This window comes from Schistocerca cancellata, chromosome 3, assembly GCF_023864275.1.
Source record: "Schistocerca cancellata isolate TAMUIC-IGC-003103 chromosome 3, iqSchCanc2.1, whole genome shotgun sequence".
Classification (NCBI taxonomy): Eukaryota; Metazoa; Arthropoda; class Insecta; order Orthoptera; family Acrididae; genus Schistocerca; species Schistocerca cancellata.
In genome coordinates, this window is record NC_064628.1 from 502,697,149 (window position 1) to 502,723,431 (window position 26,283).

General features: G+C 38.3%; 1 protein-coding gene across 1 annotated transcript in view; it reads left to right on the forward strand.

The window, feature by feature from the left end:
- LOC126175276 (probable RNA helicase armi) overlaps positions 1 to 26,283 on the forward strand; it is a 52,728-nt gene that overhangs the window by 14,613 nt on the left and 11,832 nt on the right. The window contains exons 3-5 of the mRNA XM_049921929.1: positions 10,769 to 11,270; positions 13,321 to 13,646; positions 20,407 to 20,687. Of these exons, the coding sequence (XP_049777886.1) occupies positions 10,769 to 11,270; positions 13,321 to 13,646; positions 20,407 to 20,687 (1,109 nt within the window). The remainder of the gene's footprint in view (positions 1 to 10,768; positions 11,271 to 13,320; positions 13,647 to 20,406; positions 20,688 to 26,283) is intronic.

Sequence of the window (26,283 nt, forward strand, 5' to 3'; positions counted from 1 at the left end):
TACAAGGGCGATGTACTTGAGGACAATATTATGGAAATGGAAGAGGATGTAGATGAAGATGAAATGGGAGATACGATACTGCGTGAAGAGTTTGACAGAGCACTGAAAGACCTGAGTCGAAACAAGGCCCCCGGAGTAGACAACATTCCAGTAGAACTACTGACGGCCTTGGGAGAGCCAGTCCTGACAAAACTCTACCATCTGGTGAGCAAGATGTATGAAACAGGCGAAATACCCTCAGACTTCAAGAAGAATATAATCATTCCAATCCCAAAGAAAGCAGGTGTTGACAGATGTGAAAATTACCGAACAATCAGTTTAATAAGCCACAGCTGCAAAATACTAACACGAATTCTTTACAGACGAATGGAAAAACTGGTAGAAGCCGACCTCGGGGAAGATCAGTTTGGATTCCGTAGAAATACTGGAACACGTGAGGCAATACTGACCATACGACTTATCTTAGAAGAAAGATTAAGGAAAGGCAAACCTACGTTTCTAGCATTTGTAGACTTAGATAAAGCTTTTGACAATGTTGACTGGAATACTCTCTTTCAAATTCTAAAGGTAGCAGGGGTAAAATATAGGGAGCGAAAGACTATTTACAATTTGTACAGAAACCAGATGGCAGTTATAAGAGTCGAGGGGCATGAGAGGGAAGCAGCGGTTGGGAAGGGAGTGAGACAGGGTTGTAGCCTCTCCCCAATGTTATTCAATCTGTATATTGAGCAAGCAGTAAAGGAAACAAAAGAAAAATTTGGAGTAGGTATTAAAATCCATGGAGAAGAAATAAAAACTTTGAGGTTCGCCAATGACATTGTAATTCTGTCAGAGACAGCAAAGGACTTGGAAGAGCAGTTGAACGGAATGGATGGTGTCTTGAAGGGAGGATATAAGATGAACATCAACAAAAGCAAAACGAGGATAATGGAATGTAGTCGAATTAAGTCGGGTGATGCTGAGGGTATTAGATTAGGAAATGAGACACTTAAAGTAGTAAATGAGTTTTGCTATTTGGGGAGCAAAATAACTGATGATGGTCGAAGTAGAGAGGATATAAAATGTAGACTGGCAATGGCAAGGAAAGCGTTTCTGAAGAAGAGAAATTTGTTAACATCGAGTATAGATTCAAGTGTCAGGAAGTCATTTCTGAAAGTATTTGTATGGAGTGTAGCCATGTATGGAAGTGAAACATGGACGGTAAATAGTTTGGACAAGAAGAGAATAGAAGCTTTTGAAATGTGGTGCTACAGAAGGATGCTGAAGATTAGATGGGTAGATCACATAACTAATGAGGAAGTATTGAATAGGATTGGGGAGAAAAGAAGTTTGTGGCACAACTTGACCAGAAGAAGGGATCGGTTGGTAGGACATGCGCTGAGGCATCAAGGGATCACCAATTTAGTATTGGAAGGCAGCATGGAGGGTAAAAATCGTAGGGGGAGACCAAGAGATGAATATACTAAGCAGATTCAGAAGGATGTAGGTTGCAGTAAGTACTGGGAGATGAAGAAGCTTGCACAGGATAGAGTAGCATGGAGAGCTGCATCAAACCAGTCTCAGGACTGAAGACAACAACAACAACAACAACAACAACAACAACAACAGTCAGAAATAATGTGTTCTTTCCTCCAACTGTTGGGCACAGCTTTTTGTTTGAGGGATGTATGATATATTATGATTAAAAGGACTAACTCATTCCCAGATCCTCCGTAGAACATGATCGGGAGTCCATTGGACCCTGGGACAGTGTTCAACATTAGCGATTTTAGCTGTTTCTCACTGCTGCTGACACTTTTATCAACATCTTTTATTTTGCAATAGTGTAAGAATTAAACAGGGACAGTACTGGATTTTCCTTTGTGAAAGAATACTTTAAAGCAGAGTTAAGCATTTATGTGTTTGCTTCGCTACTCTCAGTTTTAGTTCCTATGTCATCCATGAGTGTGTGGACACTAAATTTGGTGCCACAAACAGCCTTTACTTGTAACCAGTTTCTTTTGGGTCTGTGAGAGATATATGGTAAGTTTCTGTTATGGTAGTTTCTGTTTTGACAGACAATCGTGTTTCTGTTAAAATCCGTGAGAGAGCCAAATGAGATATCGTATACTGTGTAAAGATAAACTTTCAATTCAGTCTGTCAGATAACATGATAGGGTCTATGCAAATAGACAACAGTGTTTGGCTTTTACGCATCAAGAAATTAATGAGGCGGTTTGCTATTCCCCCATGCATTTTACCTTTGTTTGTCTTATTGGGTCTCTTTGTCAGTTACACAGCATCACTGAAACAGGTCCAGATGTGGTGACAAACAGTTGAAGTGTGAAAAATAATAAGCAAATGATAACAATAATAATAATAATGAGCATAAGAATATACTTAATTTTACAAAGCCTTACAGTGATGCCCGAAACAAGATCTTGTTGGGAATTCCCTATCAGCAGTAATTACCCCAGTATTTATACAGAGTGATTTGAGAAAATTAAGATGTTGGCATGAAGTAAACAAGTTTGAATTCTATTTGCATAAATACTACCCAACCACAGTATTATTGCATTTATTCTCCCATGGCCGTTATCAGAAACATACAGTGACATTACAGTAAACTAATACAGTGATGGCTTAGGAAAACACAGCACATTGTGGATGATTTTAAGCCAGTTGTTCTTATACTATGAAGCAGTTCAATGTGCCCTTGTGAAATGTATAGAAAGTCTTGATAAGCTGTTCTATGTGTCCTCATTCCCAGGTGCAATAATCTTGTGGTTGACTAATAGGTATTTTATACTATAAAGTTTATTTGAATGAGTTACAATTGTCATAACTCAAACTGACCTGAAGAATTCACATATGAACAACATTTTCTCTTCTTTCGTAACAGAACTATGAATCTAAAGTATTCCTGCAGGAAGTAGGTGAAATTTACTGAGTGAAAAGCATTGAACTTGGGTTTGAAAATCCGCGTTTTGTCACACACTGCCTTTAGTGCTTATGGAACAGATTTATGCTGCAGACAGCTCCAGTTATCTTTCAACAATAATTAAATATGTACTCACAACAAAAAGACCATTCCTTTGTCTTGTGATCACTAATTGGTGCTGTTGTCCATTTTAAAGAAGTTCATACACCATCCTAATGGGAGATGTTAATGGAAAAGCAGGACAAAAAGTTAAGATTGATTCTTCAGCTGAAAATTTCATGTATCATACTGGGAATGACAGATGTCATTAATTAGCAGACTTCACCAGCAAGAATAACATGTTCACCCTAAACACACTCTTCGGTGTATGAAACTAGAAAACACACTTGACAGAGACCATGTGGAATGGGATATGAAACTGACTATATTTTATCAAATACTAAGGAAGTTGTATTTCATGTGAGTCTTGAACTGCTTTAAAGTTTAGAGTGATCATGTACTAGAAAATCTAGGATGAAAATGGACACACTGATTGGAAGTAACAAACCTATACAATAATAAATCAGGACTGTAGATGTTAATTTATCTAAGTATAAGGAGGTGTACCAGATCAGATTAAATAAATAAGTTCAGCATCTCAGAAAATATGGAGATTATACCAACTTGGATGAAAGAGGCAATTATTTAACAAAGGTACTTATACAAACACCTTAATACGTTACAGATACAAAATAATAAAACAGAAGAAAATCTCAAATGAAACTAAGTAACTACTGAAGATAGTACAAGAATTTTGAAGTGACTGGTTCCTGAATACCAGGGGAAACCTGGAAGAAATGGTCAGTTTTCTAAACAGTGTAACTCAAAAAATAAGATTTGTAAGACCATTTAATGCCTACCATATTTTAAGACATCTTTTTGGGAACATTTTTATATATGAACCACAGCTTTGGCTCTCACACTTTTTTTAATTGTATTTTTTTGTTACACATGAAATAAACCATGCTAATTATTTATGTACATCATAGGTACACATTACTCAAAATACAAAGAAAGTTTAAGGTATATTTTTTCCTGTAAGTTCTTTACACTATTATCTTTAAAGCAGACTATTGAAAAGATGGTGTTGTCATTAATTGTGGTGCAAAAAAATTTTAATTATGCTTATCAAAAATTTTGGAAATGAATTCAGGGTTTTTCTTCAAAAAAGCATTTTATTTTCAAAGTTAAGTCACAAGACCAGCCTGCTTATTAGTTAACCATGTTTTAAGACAATATACAAAATTCCATTTCTCTATCTTTAATACTTTTTAGTCAAAGTGTATCAGAACATGAAATAATTTAACTTTCAGGAAATTCAAGTTAAAGTCAAAACTTGGTTTTTCTATTAAACTTGCATGGCACTAATTCATCCCAGGTCCATATTCATCTTGTTTCCTGTGTTGTTCTTCGTCCCTTCTCTTTTCACACTTGTCCTTCTTATTCTTGCCTCTTTGGTGGCTTCCAACACTGATTTTACTGCTTCGAAGAGTCTTCTTTGGTCAATGGATACTAGAGTTCTATGCACATTTAGCCCACCAGGCACTCCCATCAGTTCCGTAACGTTAAGGGGAGTAATTCCTTCGTAGGGGGCAAAATATTAATTTTTTTTTCTCATAAACATTCCTTGGAGTGTATTTTACTAGAGAAATATGTTTTCTAAGGGCTTTAAATATTCTTTTACTTTAAGGGCAGCACATGTTGCCATACCCACCTTTTGCCTTCTGTCAGCTTCTTGAACTTCAGAAACGTAATTACCTGATTTGTGAAAATATTTTGTGCTCACAGTTGGCTGCCCTGTTTGTACACTACTTTTGCTTGTTCCTTGTCCTTCCAGAACCAAATGAATCATTTAACAGTGTCATATGGTCAAGAATTCCTAAAACAGTATTTGTAGGTAAAGATACATTGAATTTCAGAGTTTATGATGCAGTTCTTTCATTTAATGATGGCAATGTGGGGAGAGGTAGGCTGCTTCAAAAGTTAGGCATATAACCTGGGGAAAATACGATGATGGCACTCTCCGAATTGGATGCTTTTGTGAAGAAAGTAGATTATGATAGCTAGGAAGGCAAGAATGCACTCAAGGAATGCTAAGAGATCCAGGGAGGATGAAGAAAATGCAGATGACCCAGGATATGGCGCAGGGAAGTTCTAAGATCAGTTACAAACTATGTTCATCTTAGAACAGTGAAACTTACACAATTTACAGAAACTGGGCTGAACATCAGTGATTCATTTTTAAAAGAAGTTCAGTTTAATATTGTAGAAATTTGCAAGTGACTTATCTACAAAAATAGGTCAATGGAGAGAAATTCTTCCTCCACCTTTTATATCATTCTCATGAACCATTCACAAGATAAATGTACCTAAAATTGACAAATTTAACATTGTAAGTATATAAGGTACAATCTCCCCTTAATCCTTGATACTGCACCATCAATGAAACATATAACAGCATCTAGCACACCTATTTTTGAAGTATTTAGTCCTACCAGAACAGTTTATAGTATCCGTTCCCAAATACAATTGATGAAACTTTCAGTTGGGTTTTGAGTTCTACTGTGTTAATATTTCTCTAATAATCTTGTGTCACTAAGCTCCTTATATATATATAGATTTTACAACATACATTACAGTAAATGGCAAAGAATGTTTATGGTTGTAGGTCTCACCTTGAGTAGCAGCCCTCTGGTAGCCACACCATGAATCTCTGCCAGATGCACAGAGTGCATGATATGGGTTGTCATCTGTGGAGGATTTATGAAAGATGGTAGCCCATTCGGCCATTTTCATTCCCTCAGGGTCATTTTTACTTTGTCTTATGGCTCGGCCATGACAATACTGAAACCTGCCTATTTCTTCATCTGTAACCTGATCACGTCCACTAGTGCACTTTAACTCCTTCTACCACTTTCTTCCTGTATCATTCGAGTTTTACTACTGACGCCACACTTCATCCCTGCTTCGGTGTGAGTCCACATATAGTTTTCCATCCTGTGTTACATGTGTTTTGCTTAGTGTTTTATCTTTCTGTTCTGGGTATTTTACTGACTCTCGTCTCAATCTGTTTTTGTGTAGGCACTAAAGACCTTGCCATTGTGCACCCATACCACCATCCCCATCCCCCACTAATGCACTTATCATCAGCTAATTTCTTTCCTTTCAAATTCCTCTTCAATTTCCTCAGTCTTTTACCTAACCTTTTCTGGACATGTCCAACACATCCCATTTTTTCAATTTTTGTGTTTTCATAAGGTTTGGATTCACAAACTTTTTGGTACCCTTTCGAATCTCCATCTCTTAGGTAAGATGTATACATCACTCCTTATTTCTCCACTGACCTGTGAAATATCTTCACTTCACCTTCAGATTCTGTCCCTCCACTATAACCACTAGAATTGATCAATATTTATGATTTTGCTTTCCACTAGTACAACCATGACGGTACTTGGTAATACATTCCGCATCAGTGACTTTGCCATTATCCAAGAAGGTAGCTGTCACTACACCTTTTAGGGAACTAGGGCATCTTTATTGCCAGGATGCATCCAGGGCTGCAGACATACACATATTGCTGTCATTCATGTCTACACTTTCCTGAGCAGCATTTTTCATATAATCATTTGCTACCGCCTTCAAAGTCTTGTAACGTACCCTCTCTGTTATTGTTATTGTAGTTGTAGAGATATTAAATTATTGTAGCAGTTTGCTTAGTCAACCGTACTTCGGAATTTTTTGACATTAAATGGCGCCTGAAACTTGCGTAATAAATACTGCACGTGAAGCGCGATTTGCGGCATAAACAAAAATTAATTGCGGAGATGCAATCCACAGAATATTAACAGAAAAGCTTTAGAACAATGCGCATGGCTGACTAGACACATTCAGAGGGTACGTACATTCGCGTACGAGTGGTTGCGATCTGATGAGAAAGATCTATCTTAAATCTTTTTGTGTAAAATTTGGGTAGAGGCACGTTCTTTCTATCATTCCCCGTGGCCTGGGTAAAAGAATTGCAATTATTTAAATTTAAGAATATTTCTTTTTCAATCGGACTCCTATTTTTATATGAAAAGGAAGATTACAGTTTCTGAATGTCTCGGCAAAAACACATCGAAATTAATCTTAGCGGCTACCAAAGGAAAGTAGTGAGCACAATCACGTACTACCTCTATTGTTGAGCAGCGCCGTCGTAAAGATCGTCGTCTCCATCTAAAATTCGGCTTCTCGAATTAACAGAATCATTTGTACTCCATTGGTATGGGATTTAGGCTTGATCTTGACAGAAATTATAAAACACATTTTTCATCATTTAACACACACATAGACATAAAACTATACAGTACGTCTTTACGCCAGCACATCAGAACAAAAAGGTAGTTAATACTCGAAGTACCTAATAAAAGAATCTCGAAATTAGTCATTTGTCTCTCAATGATAAAAAAGTTTCTTAGAGTATTCCTCTGGTATGACAGTCGAACAAATTTTCTTCTTGTATCTTTGAGATTAAATTACAACATTTTTTAGTTCCTTTTCAGTCTGTAGAATAATTTTATTGTACCTGTCAGACCTTGGAGGAGGAGATAAGTCCATTAGAGCACAGAAAATTTGTGTATTTCTGTAACCTTTGCCTATACACTGCATAGTATAAGCAAGTTTAATATTTGTGGTAAACATACTCTGTTTAGTTACACCACAAGTATAACCACATTCGTTTAAATCACAAAAATTACAAACAATTCTCAATTTCGTTGTGCAACCTCTTCTAGCACGTATCTCCTCAACTACCTTCACACCACTATTGTCACATTCCTTATACTGCAAAGCTTTATTTATTAGTTCAGATAGAGCAGAGCGTTCATGAATAACACAACCTGTATCAGTAGTTGGTGCCTCTTATTATCAGCTTTAATACTGTCAAGCTCAATGTCCAAATATTTCAGTTTTAGCTTCGAAGCACTTGGAGTAGTTGAAGCTGTATTGTATTCCAGTATTAGCAGAATTAATCCATGTGGTGACTCAATTTCCATAAAATGTACATTATTTAACCCCAAACTTCTTAATTCTTCCCTTTGCTTTCAAGTGGAATAAGAAACTTACACACTCTATAAGAAACTCACACACACACAATTATTTCGCTGTAAACAAAATATTAGTGCCAAAACAATGACTAAACTCCCTGTATAAATAAAAGATAAGCAACTGTAAAGCTTCTGCAGGTTAGCCAGCTTAAGGGACTAAAAAGTCATAAAAATGAAACAAATGAGAGCAAAACTTTATTTTTAACAGAGTTGATTATATGCCTTGGGGACGTCATGGTGCGTGCAGCCACTTTTAAATTCCTTTACTTTTGGTACTTTCTGTGATTCATTTCCCTGGAAGTAAACTTTTTCTTGTTCATAAAACTACAGAGAATTTTTTAAGACAAAAATTTTAAAAAATCCATTTTTTGACAGTTGTTCACATACAAGTCCCCTTAAGTACATGAAAATAGAATATGCTGAACTGAACAAAAACATCCATTTGTGGCAAGTACAATTTTGTAAGCTGTTTATGTTAGTGTGTGCCACTCTGTGATCATTGACAGGTGATTAGTAATATTTTTGTCTGTTTAATAAAGATACTCTAGATGTAAGGTACTGTTGGTAGTTTCATGTTGCAATGACAGTAAACTCTTCAGTACTAGAAGTAAATGATAGGGCTTTCTAACTTTAAGTGTCCCGCCATCTTTTGCTTGTGAGTCTGAATGGACATAAATAAATGAAATATATTTATACTGAATACTTTCATACCCTCTCTTCATTTGTTTGATTCTGTATTTCCTATTTTATGTGTTGTTTTGTTCTCTTTTGTCCTGATTCTCTGCCACATACTTTGCCCATTGCAATTTCAACATGTGTGAAACTTCTTGGCAGATTGAAACTATTTGTTGGACCAAGACACAAACTCGGGACCTATGCCATACACGGGCAAGTGTTCTATCAACTGAGCTACCAAAGGACAACTCACAACTCGTCTTCACAGCTTTACTTCTGCCAGTACCTCATCTACTACCTTCTAAACTTCACAGAAGTTCTCCTGTTAAATTAACAAGACTTACACTCCTGGAAGAAAGGATATTGCAGATACATAGCTTAGCCACACCCTAGGGGGTGTTTCCAGAATGAAATTTTCACTCTGCAGTGGAGTGTTTGCTGATATGGAAATTCCTGGTGGATTAAAACTTTGTACCGGACCAAGGCTCGAACTCTGGACCTTTACCTTTAGCGGGCTAGTGCTCTCCCTACTGGTCGTGATTCATACTTCAGTAGTTCAGTCACTAGAGCACTGGTCGTGATTCATACTTCAGTAGTTCAGTCACTAGGGCACTCACCCACAAAAGGCAAAGGTGCCGAGTTTGAGTCTTAGTCCGATACACAGTTTCACTCTGCCAGAAAGTCTCATATCAGCGCACACTACAGCTCAAAGTGAAAAATTTTGTTCTGTTCAACATTTGTGTTTGCCTGCCCCTAACATTTACCATTTATCTTTCCTTTTGGCTCATCGAGTGCTGTTTCATTTGTGAAGATAGAGATGGGCTGACCACAACTTCTTCAGGAGACAAAAATCCTAGTACAGCCATTAGAAGTGCATTAATAAATAAAATACCATTTCTCCTAGCTTCCAAATTTTCTGCGAAAGGTATTAGGAAAGATGAAAGTGGAAAAGAGGGATGAGATCAGTCAAGTCACTCGAATCCCAGATTTGCAGAGAATCTTGAGAAATAATGGAAAGAGAAACAAAAATTAAATAATCTTACTCCATTGAAGAGATCAGTAAAATATTTCACTGAACAACAAAAGTGTTTACAAATATGGTATTGAAAGTTCTTGCAGAATATGATTAATTTAGGAGTAAAGTTAACAGCTCACGGAATAATAGAGGCATTGAGTTGTCGACAGGCACACAAACAAGACTGAAAACTTACCTAGTTTTAGGTCAAATCCTTTCTCTCTCTCTCTCTCTCTCTCTCTCACACACACACACACACACATACCAGTCTATTGTGCTGGCTAAATAAACAGTCCCAGTTTATTCAGCCATCACAAAGTAGCTGTACATGTGTGGGTAGGGGGGTGGGGGTCGGCGCACATTTATCTGTGTATTGTTGCCCAAAAGAGGATTTGCTCAACAGCTAGCAAAGTTTTCAGTCTTTTTGTGAGCCTGCTGGCATCTTAATACCTCTACTATCTAACGGGTTGTTACCTTTACTTCTAAATTGATCACAAAAAATGACTTCTAAATAAGAAGGGAAGTTCACCAATCAAAGAAAAAATGATACTAACTGGAAAAGATTGTTGGAGAGAAGGAAGAGCTTGCCAGTCAGTGTTGTAAAGTGCAAATGAGGTAGGACTTAATGGAAATATAGAACATATGACAGCCATCAGTGATTAGTAACATCCTGTAGTTCATGAGCTACTACCTGCTCCAGCAATGTTCCTCCTGTTAATGGTTGCAGACCTCATGTGCTTCATTGTATATCTTTATTTTCCTTTTTCGTGCTATGTCATACTTGACATGGCATTTGTGGTGACTACCCTCTCTTTCCATTAAAGCATTCATATAGTTTTCCCTTCTTCATTTTCTTTATTTCTTTCATTGGTGGAACTTCGATTTAAAAGATATGAAATCTGTCACCATTTGGTATGTAGCTGCTGCTACCTCTCGTGCTAGCTAATTTAAAAATTGCTAAGTTTTATTTGCTTTGTGCTGAGTGGTCCAAACTTGATTTTTCTATTTTTCTTTTGTTTTCTTAATCCTTTTTAGGAATGGAATATGAAGGATTTGTTCATGAAGTTTACCAGAGAGAAGTTTGGTTGAAGTTCAATAAAAATTTTCACCTCGCATATAATGGAGAAGAATATGATGTAACGTTTCGAATAAGCCGTAGTGGATACATGAGATGTCATGCTGCAGTTGATCTTGCAGTTAAAAACCTTGGTTCTGACATGCTCTTCCCAACAACAGTTACTCTAAAATCACCACAGCTTCATATTGATGATGATGATGATGATGATGATGATGAAGGGCAGCACCAGAAGAGAACTTCCAGCACTTCTAGTACAAAGGATAAAATTGATTTTGCAAGGCGTAAAATACAGTGGTTTAATAGAAATCTAAATATTTATCAAAAGAAAGCAATAAAATGTATTTTAAAAGGAGAAGCCCGTCCCCTTCCATATGTAATATTTGGTCCACCAGGAACAGGCAAAACAGTCACACTGGTAGAAGTTATTCTTCAAATATTTCATCTGATACCTGATAGCAGGTGAGTATTGCTTAGTTAGTTTAAGTGACATATTTTCTCTCATCAAGGATTCTGTTCATTATATATTTCTATCATGTACAAAATTTCAACTGATTTACTCAAATTATAATTTTTTTGGTTTTATTTATTTAATCTTTTTATCAACATTCTGTTGGCTGATTAGATGTAGGCTGCTGCGATTTCCTCTCCTGTGACAATATGTTCATCTCAGAGTTGCACTTATAACCAACATCCTAAATTATTTTTTGCATATATCCTTATCTCTGTCTTTACTTACAATTTCTTCCCCTCTATACCTACCTCTATTAACACAGACATTATTCTCTTGCGCCTGCATACCTTATCATTGTGCCCTTTCTTCTAGTTGGAGTTTTTCACATATCTTTTCTTTTCCAGTTCTGCAAATAACCTTCTCATTTCTTATAAGTCCTCTTAATTTTCAGCGTCCTTGTTAGTGATACCAAATCTATGTTTGAACTGAGAGAGACAAAAGGAAACTGCATCCCTTGTCCATCTTTCCTCTAATTTCTTAACATTAAAGATTCAGGTGCCTATCAACATTTATTGGTATCTTCTCAGTAAACAAATGATTTATTTCAAAATTAGTATGCCGTTTATATTACACAACTATTCATCTGTATGTTCAACTTCCATTAAACATAAAATTTCCATATTTTACATTATAAATTTATCTCAATGTATAAAGCTGAATTCATTATGGTGTAGTAGCAGATAATGTAATTCTGTTGTGCAGATTGAACTGCCAATGTTCCAGTGCTCTTCAGGTGATACAATACAGGATGATTCAAAAAGAATACCACAACTTTAGGAATTTAAAACTCTGCAACGACAAAAGGCAGAGCTAAGCACTATCTGTTGGCGAATTAAGGGAGCTATAAAGTTTCATTTAGTTGTACATTTGTTCGCTTGAGGCGCTGTTGACTAGGCGTCAGCGTCAGTTGATGCTAAGATGGCGACCGCTCAACAGAAAGCTTTTTGTGTTATTGAATACGGCAGAAGTGAATCGACGACAGTTGTTCAGCGTGCATTTCGAACGAAGTATGGTGTTAAACCTCCTGATAGGTGGTGTATTAAACATTGGTATAAACAGTTTACAGAGAATGGGTGTTTGTGCAAAGGGAAAAGTTCTGGATGGCCGAGAACGAGTGATGAAAATGTAGCACGCATCCAGCAAGCATTTGTTCACAGCCCAGGAAAATCGACTCGCAGAGCTAGCAGAGAGCTGCAAATTCCACAATCAACTGTATGGAGAGTCCTACGAAAAAGGTCAACTACCCGAGGCGATGGATCGGCCGCCAGGCAGCCCGTGACAGAGCACTTCATCACTGGCCTCCAAGAAGCCCTGATCTTACCCCCTGCGATTTTTTCTTATGGGGGTATGTTAAGGATATGGTGTTTCGGCCATCTCTCCCAGCCACCATTGATGATTTGAAACGAGAAATAACAGCAGCTATCCAAACTGTTACACCTGATATGCTTCAGAGAGTGTGGAACGAGTTGGAGTATCGGGTTGATATTGCTCGAGTGTCTGGAGGGGGCCATATTGAACATCTCTGAACTTATTTTTGAGTGAAAAAAAACCTTTTTAAATACTCTTTGTAATGATGTATAACAGAAGGTTATATTATGTTTCTTTCATTAAATACACATTTTTAAAGTTGTAGTATTCTTTTTGAATCACCCTGTACATTACTTCTGGTGTTAGATCGGTTACCCCAATGAAGCATGGCTTCAATGGGACCGTAATTTTGCCATATAATGTGTATTATGATACTTAGCTGCTTTGGATGTACTCACAGAAAACCCAAAGTTTTTTGAACTTGGTATAGGAACTGTGTACATGATAGTGACTGCTTCAAAACTTCCAGTAAATATGCAAATGATACCTATTTCGTTCTCCTGTAACATCCTTCTTTCATGTTTTGGATTCCACGTATGGTCCACTGCCTTTTATGTTGGTGTTCACAGCTGAAAATCTGTGGCAGGTATTTTGATTTTGACCTATTTCTGATGCACTGCTTACTTTCAGATTGGTTGTTGCTACGCCATCAAATAGTTCTGCTAATCTTGTGGCTCAGCGATTACTGGAGTCAGGTTTGCTCCAACCTGGCGATATGGTAAGACTTGTGGGTTATCGGTACCTGGAGGAAGGTGGAATGCCTGAGGATCTCATTCCTTACTGTCTCTGTGCTGAAGTAGAACAATCACATCTGATGGGAAGACATCGGATTACTGTAGGTACTTGTGTTGCACTTGGCCAGTTGTTCATTGCAGGATTACCTCGTGGCCATTTCACACATGTACTGGTGGATGAGGCTGGACAAGCACTTGAACCAGAACTGCTTATTCCTGTTGGTGGGTATGGTTAACTTAGTTATTTATATTACTTTGTTTAGCCCCTTTTACTTACTTTGAAAGTTGTGGGTGGGTTATTGTTGTAATTTTGTGCTTTGAAATATCCTGTGTGCAATACACTTTATTCATTCTGTAGTTTGTTAGTTTGCATTGCCCATAAATACAGGAGCTTTTATTAGGCATTGTCAAGTTGTCTAAAAGTTTTGTGTTGTCAGTATAATTTTTTGGGCATAGTCTTACTTTTTATGCACTTGTGTAGAAGAGATGTGAAGTATGACACTTCTAAGCAATGAGCTCAACTAATGTTTGTAGAAATATTTGTGTGCTGTAGATTCCAGTGAACAAGTTCGATAATTGACATGGAGATTTCAAATAAGCATATACAGGGTGTCTCTAACCTTTTGGGCATATTTATCATGTTGTACACATACACAGCATAAACCGAATAACAACAATGTAGCTTATAATAATTGTTCAAAGTGATCACCACCAGTGTCAACGCATGCATGGCAGTGGCACATGAAGTTCTGTCACACTCGCTCAAAGATTCCTGGTGTCTATTGTACCAGGAGACAGGATCCAACACCATCTCCTCAAAGGCTTGTGTTTGGACATGTGTTTGGTGGGACCATTTGTCGGCTCCTTGTAGTCTCTCATAAGTTGGTATCTGCAGAGATAAACGTCTTCCAGTTAGGATGACGACTTTGAGGAAAGCATTCTCTATGCATTTATGCTGGTTTACGGGCACTACATCCTGCCACAACTCACATTAAATGAATGTTTGCCAACTCTCCTGATGAGTAAAATTCGATCTTTGTCTAGGCATCATGCACTGTTCAAAAGGTTTGAGACACACTGTATGATACATCTTTTTAAGCAGACAAGTTGTCAGAACAAGAGATTTTTTCTTTTAATTCTTTTAACCTACAGTTAACAAACTATGTAACATTTCAAATAATTAAATTAACCTGTAAACCCTACCCCCATGAACCATAGACCTTGCCGTTGGTGGGGAGGCTTGTGTGCCTCAGCGAAACAGATGGCCATACCATAGGTGCAACCACAATGGAGGGGTATCTGTTGAGAGGCCAGACAAACGTGTGGTTCCTAAAGAGGGGCAGCAGCCTTTTCAGCAGTTGCAGGGGCAACAGTCTGGATGATTGACTGATCTGGCCTTGCACCACTAACCAAAACGTCCTTGCTGTGCTGGTACTGCGAACAGCTGAAAGCAAGGGGAAACTACAGCCGTAATTTTTCCCGAGGGCATGCAGCTTTACTGTATGGTTAATGATGATGGCGTCCTCTTGGGTAAAATATTCCGGAGGTAAAAATAGTCCCCCATTCGGATCTCCGGGCGGGAACTACTCAAGAGGACGTCGTTATCAAGAGAAGGAAAACTGGCATTCTACGGATCGGAGCGTGGAATGTCAGATCCCTTAATCGGGCAGGTAGGTTAGAAAATTTAAAAAGGGAAATAGATAGGTTAAAGTTAGATATAGTGGGAATTAGTGAAGTTCGGTGGCAGGAGGAAGAAGACTTTTGGTCAGGTGTATACAGGGTTATAAATACAAAATCAAATAGAGGTAATGCAGGAGTCGGTTTAATAATGAATAAAAAAAGAGTACGGGTAAGCTACTACAAACAGCATAGTGAACACATTATTGTGGCCAAGATAGACACGAAGCCCATGCCTACTACAGTAGTACATGTTTATATGCCAACTAGCTCTGCAGATGATGAAGAAATTGATGAAATGTATGATGAGATAAAAGAAATTATTCAGGTAGTGAAGGGAGACGAAAATTTTTATAGTCATGGGCGACTGGCATTCGAGAGTAGAAAAAGGGAGAGAAGGAAACATAGTAGGTGAATATGGATTGGGGGAGAGAAATGAAAGAGGAAGCCGTCTGGTAGAATTTTGCACAGAGCATAACTTAATCGTAACTAACACTTGGTTCAAGAATCATAAAAGAAGGTTGTATACATGGATATACCAGAAGGTATCAGATAGGTGGTAAGACAGAGATTTAGAGGTTTTAAATTGTAAGACATTTCCAGGGGCAGATGTGGACTCTGACCACAATCTATTGGTTATGAACTGTAGAGTAAAACTGAAGAAACTGCAAAAAGGTGGAAATTTAAGGAGATGGGACCTGGATAAACTGACTAAACCAGAGGTTGTACAGAGTTTCAGGGAGAGCATAAGGGAACAATTGACAGAAATGGGGGAAAGAAATACAGTAGAAGAAGAATGGGTAGCTCTGAGGGATGAAGTAGTGAAGGCAGCAGAGGATCAAGTAGGTAAAAAGACGAGGGCTAGTAGAAATTCTTGGGTAACAGAAGAAATATTGAATTTAATTGATGAAAGGAGAAAATATAAAAATGCAGTAAATGAAGCAGACAAAAAGGAATACAAACGTCTAAAAAATGAGATCGACAGGAAGTGCAAAATGGCTAAGCAGGGATGGCTAGAGGACAAATGTAAGGATGTAGAGGCTTATCTCACTAGGGGTAAGATAGATACTGCCTACAGGAAAATTAAAGAGGCCTTTGGAGAAAAGAGAGCCACTTGTATGAATATCAAGAGCTCAGATGGAAACCCAGTTCTAAGCAAAGAAGGGAAAGTAGAAAGGTGGAAGGAGTATATAGAGGGTCTATACAAGGGCGGTGTACTTGAGGACAATATTATGGAAATGGAAGAGGATGTAGATGAAGAAGAAATGGGAGATACGATACTGCGTGAAGAGTTTGACAGAGCACTGAAAGACCTGAGTCGAAACAAGGCCCCGGGAGTAGACAACATTCCATTGGAACTATTGACGGCCTTGGGAGAGCCAATCCTGACAAAACTCTACCATCTGGTGAGCAAGATGTATGAGACAGGCGAAATACCCTCAGACTTCAAGAAGAATATAATAATTTCAATCCCAAAGAAAGCAGGTGTTGACAGATGTGAAAATTACCGAACTATCAGTTTATTAAGTCACAGCTGCAAAATACTAACGCGAATTCTTTATAGACGAATGGAAAAACTGGTAGAAGCCGACCTCGGCGAAGATCAGTTTGGATTCCGCAGAAATGTTGGAACACGTGAGGCAGTACTTACCCTACGACTTATCTTAGAAAATAGATTAAGGAAAGGCAAACCTACATTTCTTGCATTTGTAGACTTAGAGAAAGCTTTTGACAATGTTGACTGGAATACTCTCTTTCAAATTCTAAAGGTGGCAGGGGTAAAATACAGGGAGCGAAAGACTATTTACAATTTGTACAGAAACCAGATGGCAGTTATAAGAGTCGAGGGACATGAAAGGGAAGCAGCGGTGGGGAAGGGAGTAAGACAGGGTTGTAGCCTCTCCCCGATGTTATTCAATCTGTGTATTGAGCAAGCAGTAAAGGAAACGAAAGAAAAATTCGGAGTAGGTATTAAAGTCCATGGAGAAGAAATAAAAGCGTTGAGGTTCGCCGATGACATTGTAATTCTGTCAGAGACAGCAAAGGACTTGGAAGAGCAGTTGAACGGAATGGACAGTGTCTTGAAGGGAGGATATAAGATGAACATCAACAAAAGCAAAATGAGGATAATGGAATGTAGTCGAATTAAGTCGGGTGATGGTGAGGGAATTAGATTAGGAAATGAGACACTTAAAGTAGTAAAGGAGTTTTACTATTTGGGGAGCAAAATAACTGATGATGGTCGAAGTAGACAGGATATAAAATGTAGACTGGCAATGGCAAGGAAAGCATTTCTGAAGAATAGAAATTTGTTAACATCGAGTATAGATTTAAGTGTCAGGAAGTCGTTTCTGAAAGTGTTTGTATGGAGTGTAGCCATGTATGGAAGTGAAACATGGATGATAAATAGTTTGGACAAGAAGAGAATAGAAGCTTTTGAAATGTGGTGCTACAGAAGAATGAAGATTAGATGGGCAGATCATGTAACTAATGAGTAGGTACTGAATAGAATTGGGGAGAAGAGGAGTTTGTGGCACAACTTGACAAGAAGAAGGGACCAGTTGGTAGGACATGTTCTGAGGCATGAAGGGATCACAAATTTAGCATTGGAGGGCAGCATGGAGGGTAAAAATCATAGAGGGAGACCAAGAGATGAATACACTAAGCAGATTCAAAAGGACGTAGGTTGCAGTAAGTACTGGGAGATGAAGAAGCTTGCACAGGATAGAGTAGCGTGGAGAGCTGCATCAAACCAGTCTCAGGACTGACGACAACAACAACAACCTGTAAACTTCAAAGCTTTCTTGGTGTGATTGGTAATAAACACATTTCTGGATGACTGTTTATGTTGTGGATTCAGTTTTGATATATACTGTTTCAATAGTCACTTCATTTTCACGAATCAGATTATACACTGATCTTTGATGTGCTTGCTGTTGATGAACAAAAAGATTGTCATTATGACCATAATGTCATATAATTTGAAACTATTTATTTGTATGGTAATGGAAAGCCCCTTGAGGAGTGGAAATAATGGAAGGAGTAAAGGTAACAACTAACTGAGTAGTTAAGGCATTGACTCACTTATAGGCAAGCAAACAAGACAGAGAATCTTACTGCTTTTGGATGGATCCTTCTTCAGAGCTTTAGTGTCCTCTCACGACTGCATGGCTACATTATCCTGGCTGATTTCATTGTGCTGGTACTGCAGCACAACTAGCATGAGGGTTTGTGTCTGATGGAGTGGGTGGTGGGTGAAAGGCAGCGAAGAGAGGGAGGGAGGGAGGGGATTCAGGAAGGCTAGTTGATGGCTGAGAGGGAGAGGCAGCAAGACACTGGATGGGAATGTCCCACCAGTGAGCTCATTCTGATCACAGGCAGAAGCAGTTGTGTGCAGCATACAATATAGAGGAGTATATTAACTATTTCAGACCTGAATTTATTCTGGAGGAAGGAAAATTGTTTATGCAGTTATGCTCTTAGGTGATTCAAAATTATTTTAAATGCAAGATTTATACAAAAATGTGTATCGGTTTTCAAAACATAGTTTGCACACTTGGGCTAAAATAACTGTTTATGAAGTAGTGTCTATTGTAATAAATAGTAAAATGACCTTTTAATAATTGCCATGCAAAATAACAACAACAGTATTCAATTATACAGTGGAATATAGTGAACCAACAACATACATGCATTCAGGTGGTCATAAGCTGTTGTGCACTGCTAGAATGACTTGCTGATATTTTCGTAGTAATGCCCAACAATTGACAGCACTTGCACACGATAAAACAGTGGAACATTCACAGATGTGTACCTGAGGCTTCCATTTGAGGGGGGGAAGCTTGTGTTGAGGATAAATACAATAAAAGATGTAGCCAGAGGGTGTGGAAGGGTTAGAGGAGGAGACAGAACAGAGAAAGAGGAATATTCTGCAGAGGAAGTTGTGAGTGCAGGATGAGATGAGTTAAGGATCATGGGGCAGGGGTGGAAGTGGGTGTGTTGTAGGGACTAGTGCAGATAAAGTGCCAGGAGGAGTATAGGATCGAAAGATGTGTTGCAACGGCAGCTCCCAGCTGTGTAACTCAGAGAAGCTGATGTTGAGGAGAAGGATCCAGATGCCCTGGGTTTTGAATGAGCCGGTAAAATCAAGTGTGTACTGCTCTGCAGCATGTTGCACAATTGGGTGGTGAACTGTGCTCTTGGCCATAGTCTGTCAGTAGTTATTCAGTCAGGTGGACACCCGATTAATGGACTTGCTCACATAAAATGCTGTGCAAAAGTCGTAGCAAAACTGATATATGATATGACTGCTTTCACAAGTGGTCCTGCCTCTGGAATAGGATGTTTGGGAGAAAGGGGGAGAAGGGGGGGGGTTGTATTGGCTTGCAACTAGGTCTTCCTCAGAGGTATGACCCATGTGGCAGGGGTTGAGATGTGCTGTAAGGATATTTTCTAGATTGAGTGGGGTTGGAATACCATTTTGGAAAAGGTGAGTGATGTTCCTCATTTTTGGTCATGGTGATAAGTAGTTGAAGCCATTTTGAAGGGTATGGTTAAGTTTGTTCCAGTCCAGGTTGGTATTGGGTGTGAGGGGTGGTTCTTGGAGGGTTGTCAGAGCATTAGGGACATTTGCAGATATGGCACTATTTTATTCCAGCATTCTAAAATTCTAGCTATTCTTGTATCATACACATTGGCTGCATATCCATGACTGTCTTTCTTTTCACATGTCAGTTTAATTGAAATAAGACACTAAAGTAAACAATTCAAGTTTCTTAACAAAGGAAAATACAATAATTTTCACTTCATTTTCTACATAATTACCTTGTTATTTACCTCTGTCAGATATTTTGATCCCCATTATTCTCCACCTGATTCATTTAGCTCTAGCTGCTCATGGAATTTATATCCTGTATATTCAAATCCTAAAAAGATCATACTAGTACTGTATAGGCCAGAGTACTTAGAACCATTGGGTAGAGAGACAATATTTGTGTTATATGAATGACATGACTGCCTCTCTGTAGCCAAACAAAAATAAAATAAAATGATAATTGAGTGATAAGTATTGTCTTAAACTTTCTATCAGAAGTTTGCCTGTTTGTACTCCATAAATAGATTTCCTAAATCTTCTGCATGATTTACCAAATTAATAGTCAAAGTTCCCTAAAATTTCTGTTTTTCATTCTACATTCATCAGATTTCACAATACACCAGTATATGATGCATTCATAAAGAGCAGAACTGAAATATTTCTTCTGTTAGCCTGAATATTACAAGTGTTGTGATTTCGTTTTGTCTACAGCGGGATGCCTTGATAAGAAGTTGGGTCAGGTGGTGCTGGCAGGTGACCCGCAACAACTGGGCCCTATAGTATCATCAGCTGCAGCCAAGGAATATGGGCTTGGCGAGTCATACTTGTCTCGTCTCCTACACTGCCCCCCTTATTTGCGAGACACAGCTGGGTTTCCTGGCACAGGTTATAACCCCCGACTTGTAACAAAGTTACTGTACAATTATCGTTCACTGCCTGAGATTCTTGAAGTGCCTAACAAAATGTTCTACAACAGTGAGTTAATTGCTCAGGTAAGTAATGGCTTCTTTAATTAAATTGGCTAGATGTTATTCATATCTATTACTTAAATCATTGAGTTATTAATACTGGTGTGTTTAATCTCAAAGTACCTTTAATTCTGAAATATATTAGAGGAATAAATGAAATATGATAATTTTAATGCATGGGTGATACCAAAAAAAAGAAAAAAAAAGAAAAAAACTCCTTTAAAGGGGTAGTTCAGAGGTTTATACTCCCAAAAATTGCTATAACAACTATGTAGCTTGACATTTTATCAGTGTAGTATTTGGTGTGTTGTTTACAGTACAATATAAAATTGGGTATAATAAATGAAAACTAATGCCATGTCGTTAGAAAAATAGGAGGCGCAGTACCTGGCAATAACAAAATGTTTATAAGAGATCATTACTATAACACACACACTTGATGAAAAACCCTATAAAAGTTGCACCAAAACGTGTCTTTCATAATGCTGATAAATCAAATAGACAAAACAACTACTTTGCTCAAAAAGAACAAAATTTTTCATTATCAGATAATACACGCTTGATGACAATCAAATTCTCACAGAAATGTCAGTATACAGATAAAAAGTTTCTGTCAATGTAAATTTATATTTTTGCTGTTACGTTACGTTGAACTAAATTTGTGAAGAATACACATATTTATTATTTGATAATACCTTATTTGCCTGAATATAAGCCACACAGTTTATTCTCACAGAAATGTCAGTATACAGATAAAAAGTTTCTGTCAATGTAAATTTATATTTTTGCTGTTACGTTACGTTGAACTAAATTTGTGAAGAATACACATATTTATTATTTGATAATACCTTATTTGCCTGAATATAAGCCACACAGTTTATTGTGTGTGCGTCGGGGAGGGGGGGGGGGGGGTCTCATTGAAGAAAAATAGTGTCAAATTACCCTTTTACAATATCTGTACACAATGTGGTCACTCTTACACTACTTGATGCTTTTGTGATAGAATCTTGTGATATTGTGTACTATGGAGAGATAATGATAATCCACTCACATATAACTCTGACTGATGAGTTTTTAATATTGACTGATGGAGTGAGTGCATGGTCCCCATATAAAGTCAGTCAGAGTAGTCTTTTAAGAGATGGTGTTTAAATGGCTTCTTCGCGATGACGTCAGGCACATGCAGTTTTGTAGTTGTACTTGCAGCCTTTTTGTAGGCAACAAGTCACAACCTCCATTTGGGAAATATTCCTTGGGCAAATATTTACTCTTCAGAATAACGAGAAGAGGGAGAGGGGAGCTTTCATACCTCTGCAGTAACTACTAACATCATGTTTTAGAATACTGCTGCACGGTGTGGGATACTTAGCAGGTAGGACTGATGGAGTATGTCGAAAAAGTTCAGAGAAAGGCGGTACATTTTGTATTATCGCGAAATATGGGAGAGAGTGTCACAGAAATGATACAGGATTTGGACTGGAAATCATTAAAAGAAAGGCATTTTTCGTTGCGATGGAATCACCAACTTTCTCCTCCGAATGCGAAAATATTTTGCTGACACCGACCTACATAGGGCGGAACGATCACCACGATAAAATGAGGGAAATCAGAGCTCGTACGGAAAGATATAGCTGTTCATTCTTTCCGCGCGCTATACGAGATTGGAATAATAGAGAATTGTGAAGGTGGTTCGATGAACCCTCTGCCAGGCACTTAAATGTAGCTATAGATGTAGATGTAATGCTTTGATTTTTTTCGTTCCCATAGTCCTCTGTCATGTTGCTTGGTTTGTCCCAAAAAAATGTTTGTTGCTCATCTGATATATGAGGGTAAGAGTGTCACTGCCATATTTGGATTGCCTGCATTTGAAAGTAGCTGAGATTCTTGGTAAAATCCTCTGCCATTCTCTGTGTATGTGAAATGGATAACCATGCAGCTCCAACCAGTACTACCATAGCACTCTGCCCATGGTATGGTTAAGGCATAGCTTCAAGTTTAGGATATTTCCTAGCTTTTTCCCATCTGTAGGTTTTCCTTGCTGAAACTGTGGTGTGTTGCTTTTTCTGCAATATGTTCAACACCAATCATTACATTCATCTAAACCATACTTTTTGCCAGCTTCTCAGTTAAATGTATTCTTTGCAAAACAGGAATTCTGAGCTCGAACTTTGCATCATAACTGCACCGAGTTTCGAAATTTGTTGATGATTTTCTCTCGATGTTACAGATCATTGGTGCACACATAATTTTCCTTTAGTTGGAGAAAACTTTTGCTTGTTCTGTCATGTAAAATAATGGAACTGTGAAAATTATAACAGTGATTGCCTAAATGAAATGTCAATAATTGAAGATGGTTACATTGTTATCTCATACACATTGATTAATTCTGAACACTAGTGATACTATTGCTCTGTTTCTAACTTAGGAATGAGTGCTACAGCAAATATTCTGTGACACAAAAATATTATCATGTGCATAAGATCATGAGGATTAACCATTATGTAATTTTTCATGGCTGAATTTTGCGGAAAAAACTTGACTTACATTTAGGCAAATACAGTATGCAAAGAGTCAATATTATCTTTCAACTATCATGGTCTATTTTAATCCTGTTTTGTACGGCATCTCTAGTTAATCATGAGTCACATCAAATGGAGTACTAGAGCGTGAACAAAGTAAGATGGCTATGCACAGAAAATGTATATGCTCTCTGTGTGTTCAGCAAGTCCATCTCTGTGATATAAAGAAGTGGCCACCTTAGTTGCATGTAGATTGTTGGCTAATGCACATAGACTATTTTCGTTGTTATTTCTGTCCTATACAGAATAGGATTGCAGTTTGCAAGCACAGTAGATGCAATGACAGCATTTTATAATGGAGGAAGTCAGGTTGTGCATACTGTCAGTTTGTCCTCTTCCCTGCACAGACCAAGGTATATCACATGAACTCTAACTAAGTAGTTATTGGTATATTTCAAAGAATAGCTACATCATTGTCTGGTGCAAAAACATTTAGTAGTGTATGTGGATACTGTCTGCAAAAAGTGTTGCATACAGACTTAGTAGTGAAGTGCCACACGATAGTATACCTTGTGCAGCCAGATAAACTTTAGAAACATTTCTGATGTTGCAAGAGGCAGGACAGAACAAGTTAATAGCCTGGTGAAATTCCAGCGAAAAAGAACCACTGATATTGCAGTGAACACAGAAGCGATTGCTACACATTAATTGAGCTGGGTGCCCAAGCCAGCAAAGCAGCAGAATAACAGTGTGTTGACAGAGAGATTCTGTCACAATGGTGACCGTGCAAAGTGGAACGAGAAAGCGTAAGTTAGATGTACGAGTAAGTAGTCAGTGTACTGACACAGCAGAAAGATTGTCTGAAAGGTAAAGTTATGAAATTCTGACCAAGCAAGGAAAGCAGACCAGTGGATGTCATTGCCACCCTACAGTAGCATGATGAATGCAGGCCATCGTCAGTTCCAGTGGAGGTAGGCTCAGTGTGCAACCAACCAGCCTGGCCGTAAAACCTATGCTGGCCTGCTGTCTAGTCATGTAGCTGTCAATGTTCTTCTGTGGAACAGCATGTCCCACTCTGGGAACTCTGACACTGCCAGTCACATTGTCGTCATCCGTGCTGATATAGATGGGAAGAACTAAAATGCCTGTGACCTGTGGTCTGTATGGAGGGTTCGACTATGGCTGCTGCCGTCTTCCATACTGAGCATCTCTGGTTCCCATCTGGAGAGATGCAGCTGTTCCTCCGTCATCACAATGGGAGAGCCAATGTGGCTGCTCCTGATGACAGACTCTATTGCCATGGCTGCCTCTCCTGTTCACAGTCTATGACAGGGTCATGGGTGGCTTGGTCATCATCTCCTGGAAACTGTTAGCACCTTGGCAGTGCAGACGACACAGCGCATGCTAACTTCTTTGGAGCAATGGCCATGTGGTGACATTGGTACTGCCACCGTGACTGCGAGGCACATCTGGTCAGCACATTAAGGAGTGGGCGCTTACTGTCTGCGCACATGCCAATGCTAGCTGCCTTAACATTGATATCTCAGCTGTTGTATTTGTCTGGACAGGAAATATATGATGCTTAATATTGTTTCAGTAACTACTTTGGGCATGAGGCAGCATGTACCCTCCGAGTCTACTTTAGCAATTTCTGTGTGGTGTTACGTTGACCTGACATTGAAGCATCATGGCCAAAGTATTCACCCTGATGGCAACTCCAGTTGTAAAGAAGCAATAAATTAAAACTTCATGACTGATGTGGCAGTTTTACTGCATGAACAGCAAAAATGTAGTAAGCAATATACATTTTTTCCTTCATCATCTTTGGTTGGAGGTGGAGAGTCAGCTGAAAAAAGTATCGTAAAGATTTGGAGAAGAGGAAATTTTGTACATATATACATTTCTTTGGGGCAATGGCCATGTGGTGGCATTGGTGCTGCCACCATGATATGGAAGAAGTAGACGATAAATTACAAGACTTTTCTATATCTTTGCATTTTTAGTGGGACTCCTGAGATCCATGGAAACTAAAAAAAAAGATCAGACTTGTTTCCAATTGTTCACAACATTAGCTAGCAAATAATCCTGTATGCAGTAGTATTGCAATAGTTTAAAATCTCTCAACTCTGAAGTTTTTGCCTTGCGTAATACATGGAAGTATACAAAAACAATTCTTGTGTATTCCCTTTCTTCCATTCCTTTGCTGTTTCTTTCTGTAAACAGAACATGTGGTTTTGGAAACCAGTGATTTTGTTTTTTACTCATTTGTATGTGTGTAGCTACCTGGTAAGCATTGACTTTTACATCTGTATTGGATTGTCGTTTTATTTTGGACATTTTTTGAACATAGTCTGCTTACTAGATGTGCTAGTTCTGCTTGGTCAGCAGGAGACGTTTGTCCTACTGCATAACAGAAGAAGAGAGTTGTTCATGTATACAGAGTGAAGAAAAAATGTTACATTTGGCGGTAGGCATGTGATGCCTCATCCTAATTCAAGACAAAAGTGCATTTAAACAAAACCTAGTCCTGGCAATAGGTTTAATAGAGATGTGATTTACAAAAGAAGGCTCAAGTAATACTGTAACTCGGCTGGTCCCGGCGGAGGTTCGAGTCCTCCCTCGGGCATGGGTGTGTGTGTGTTTGTCCTTAGGATAATTTACCGTATTTACTTGAATCTAAGCCGCACTTTTTTTCTGGTTTTTGTAATCCAAAAAACCGCCTGTGGTTTTTTGGATTACAAAAAGTTAAAGACGAGCTTTTTTCTCCACCCCAAGTTTCAACCACTGCATTTTCATACATTATCCAACGAAGTAAATACAGATTCCGTATTGTTCATCTTCGAATGTAGCAGCATTTCAGTGTACTACGAAAATCCAACTGGCAAGACTGTTTGGGATGTTCTACGTTCTGATTTTTTTCCTATCTGTGAGAAGAGATGGTTGCTAATAGGAACTTTTATGAACTGTGAATCACATGCAGCATTCTCTTCACCATAAGAATAATACGAATATAACCATTTTGCCATGTATTGTTTCGTGATTGCTGCTATCTCATTTAAATCCTGTCTGCCTAATAAACTACGAAACTAGAGTGAGTCATG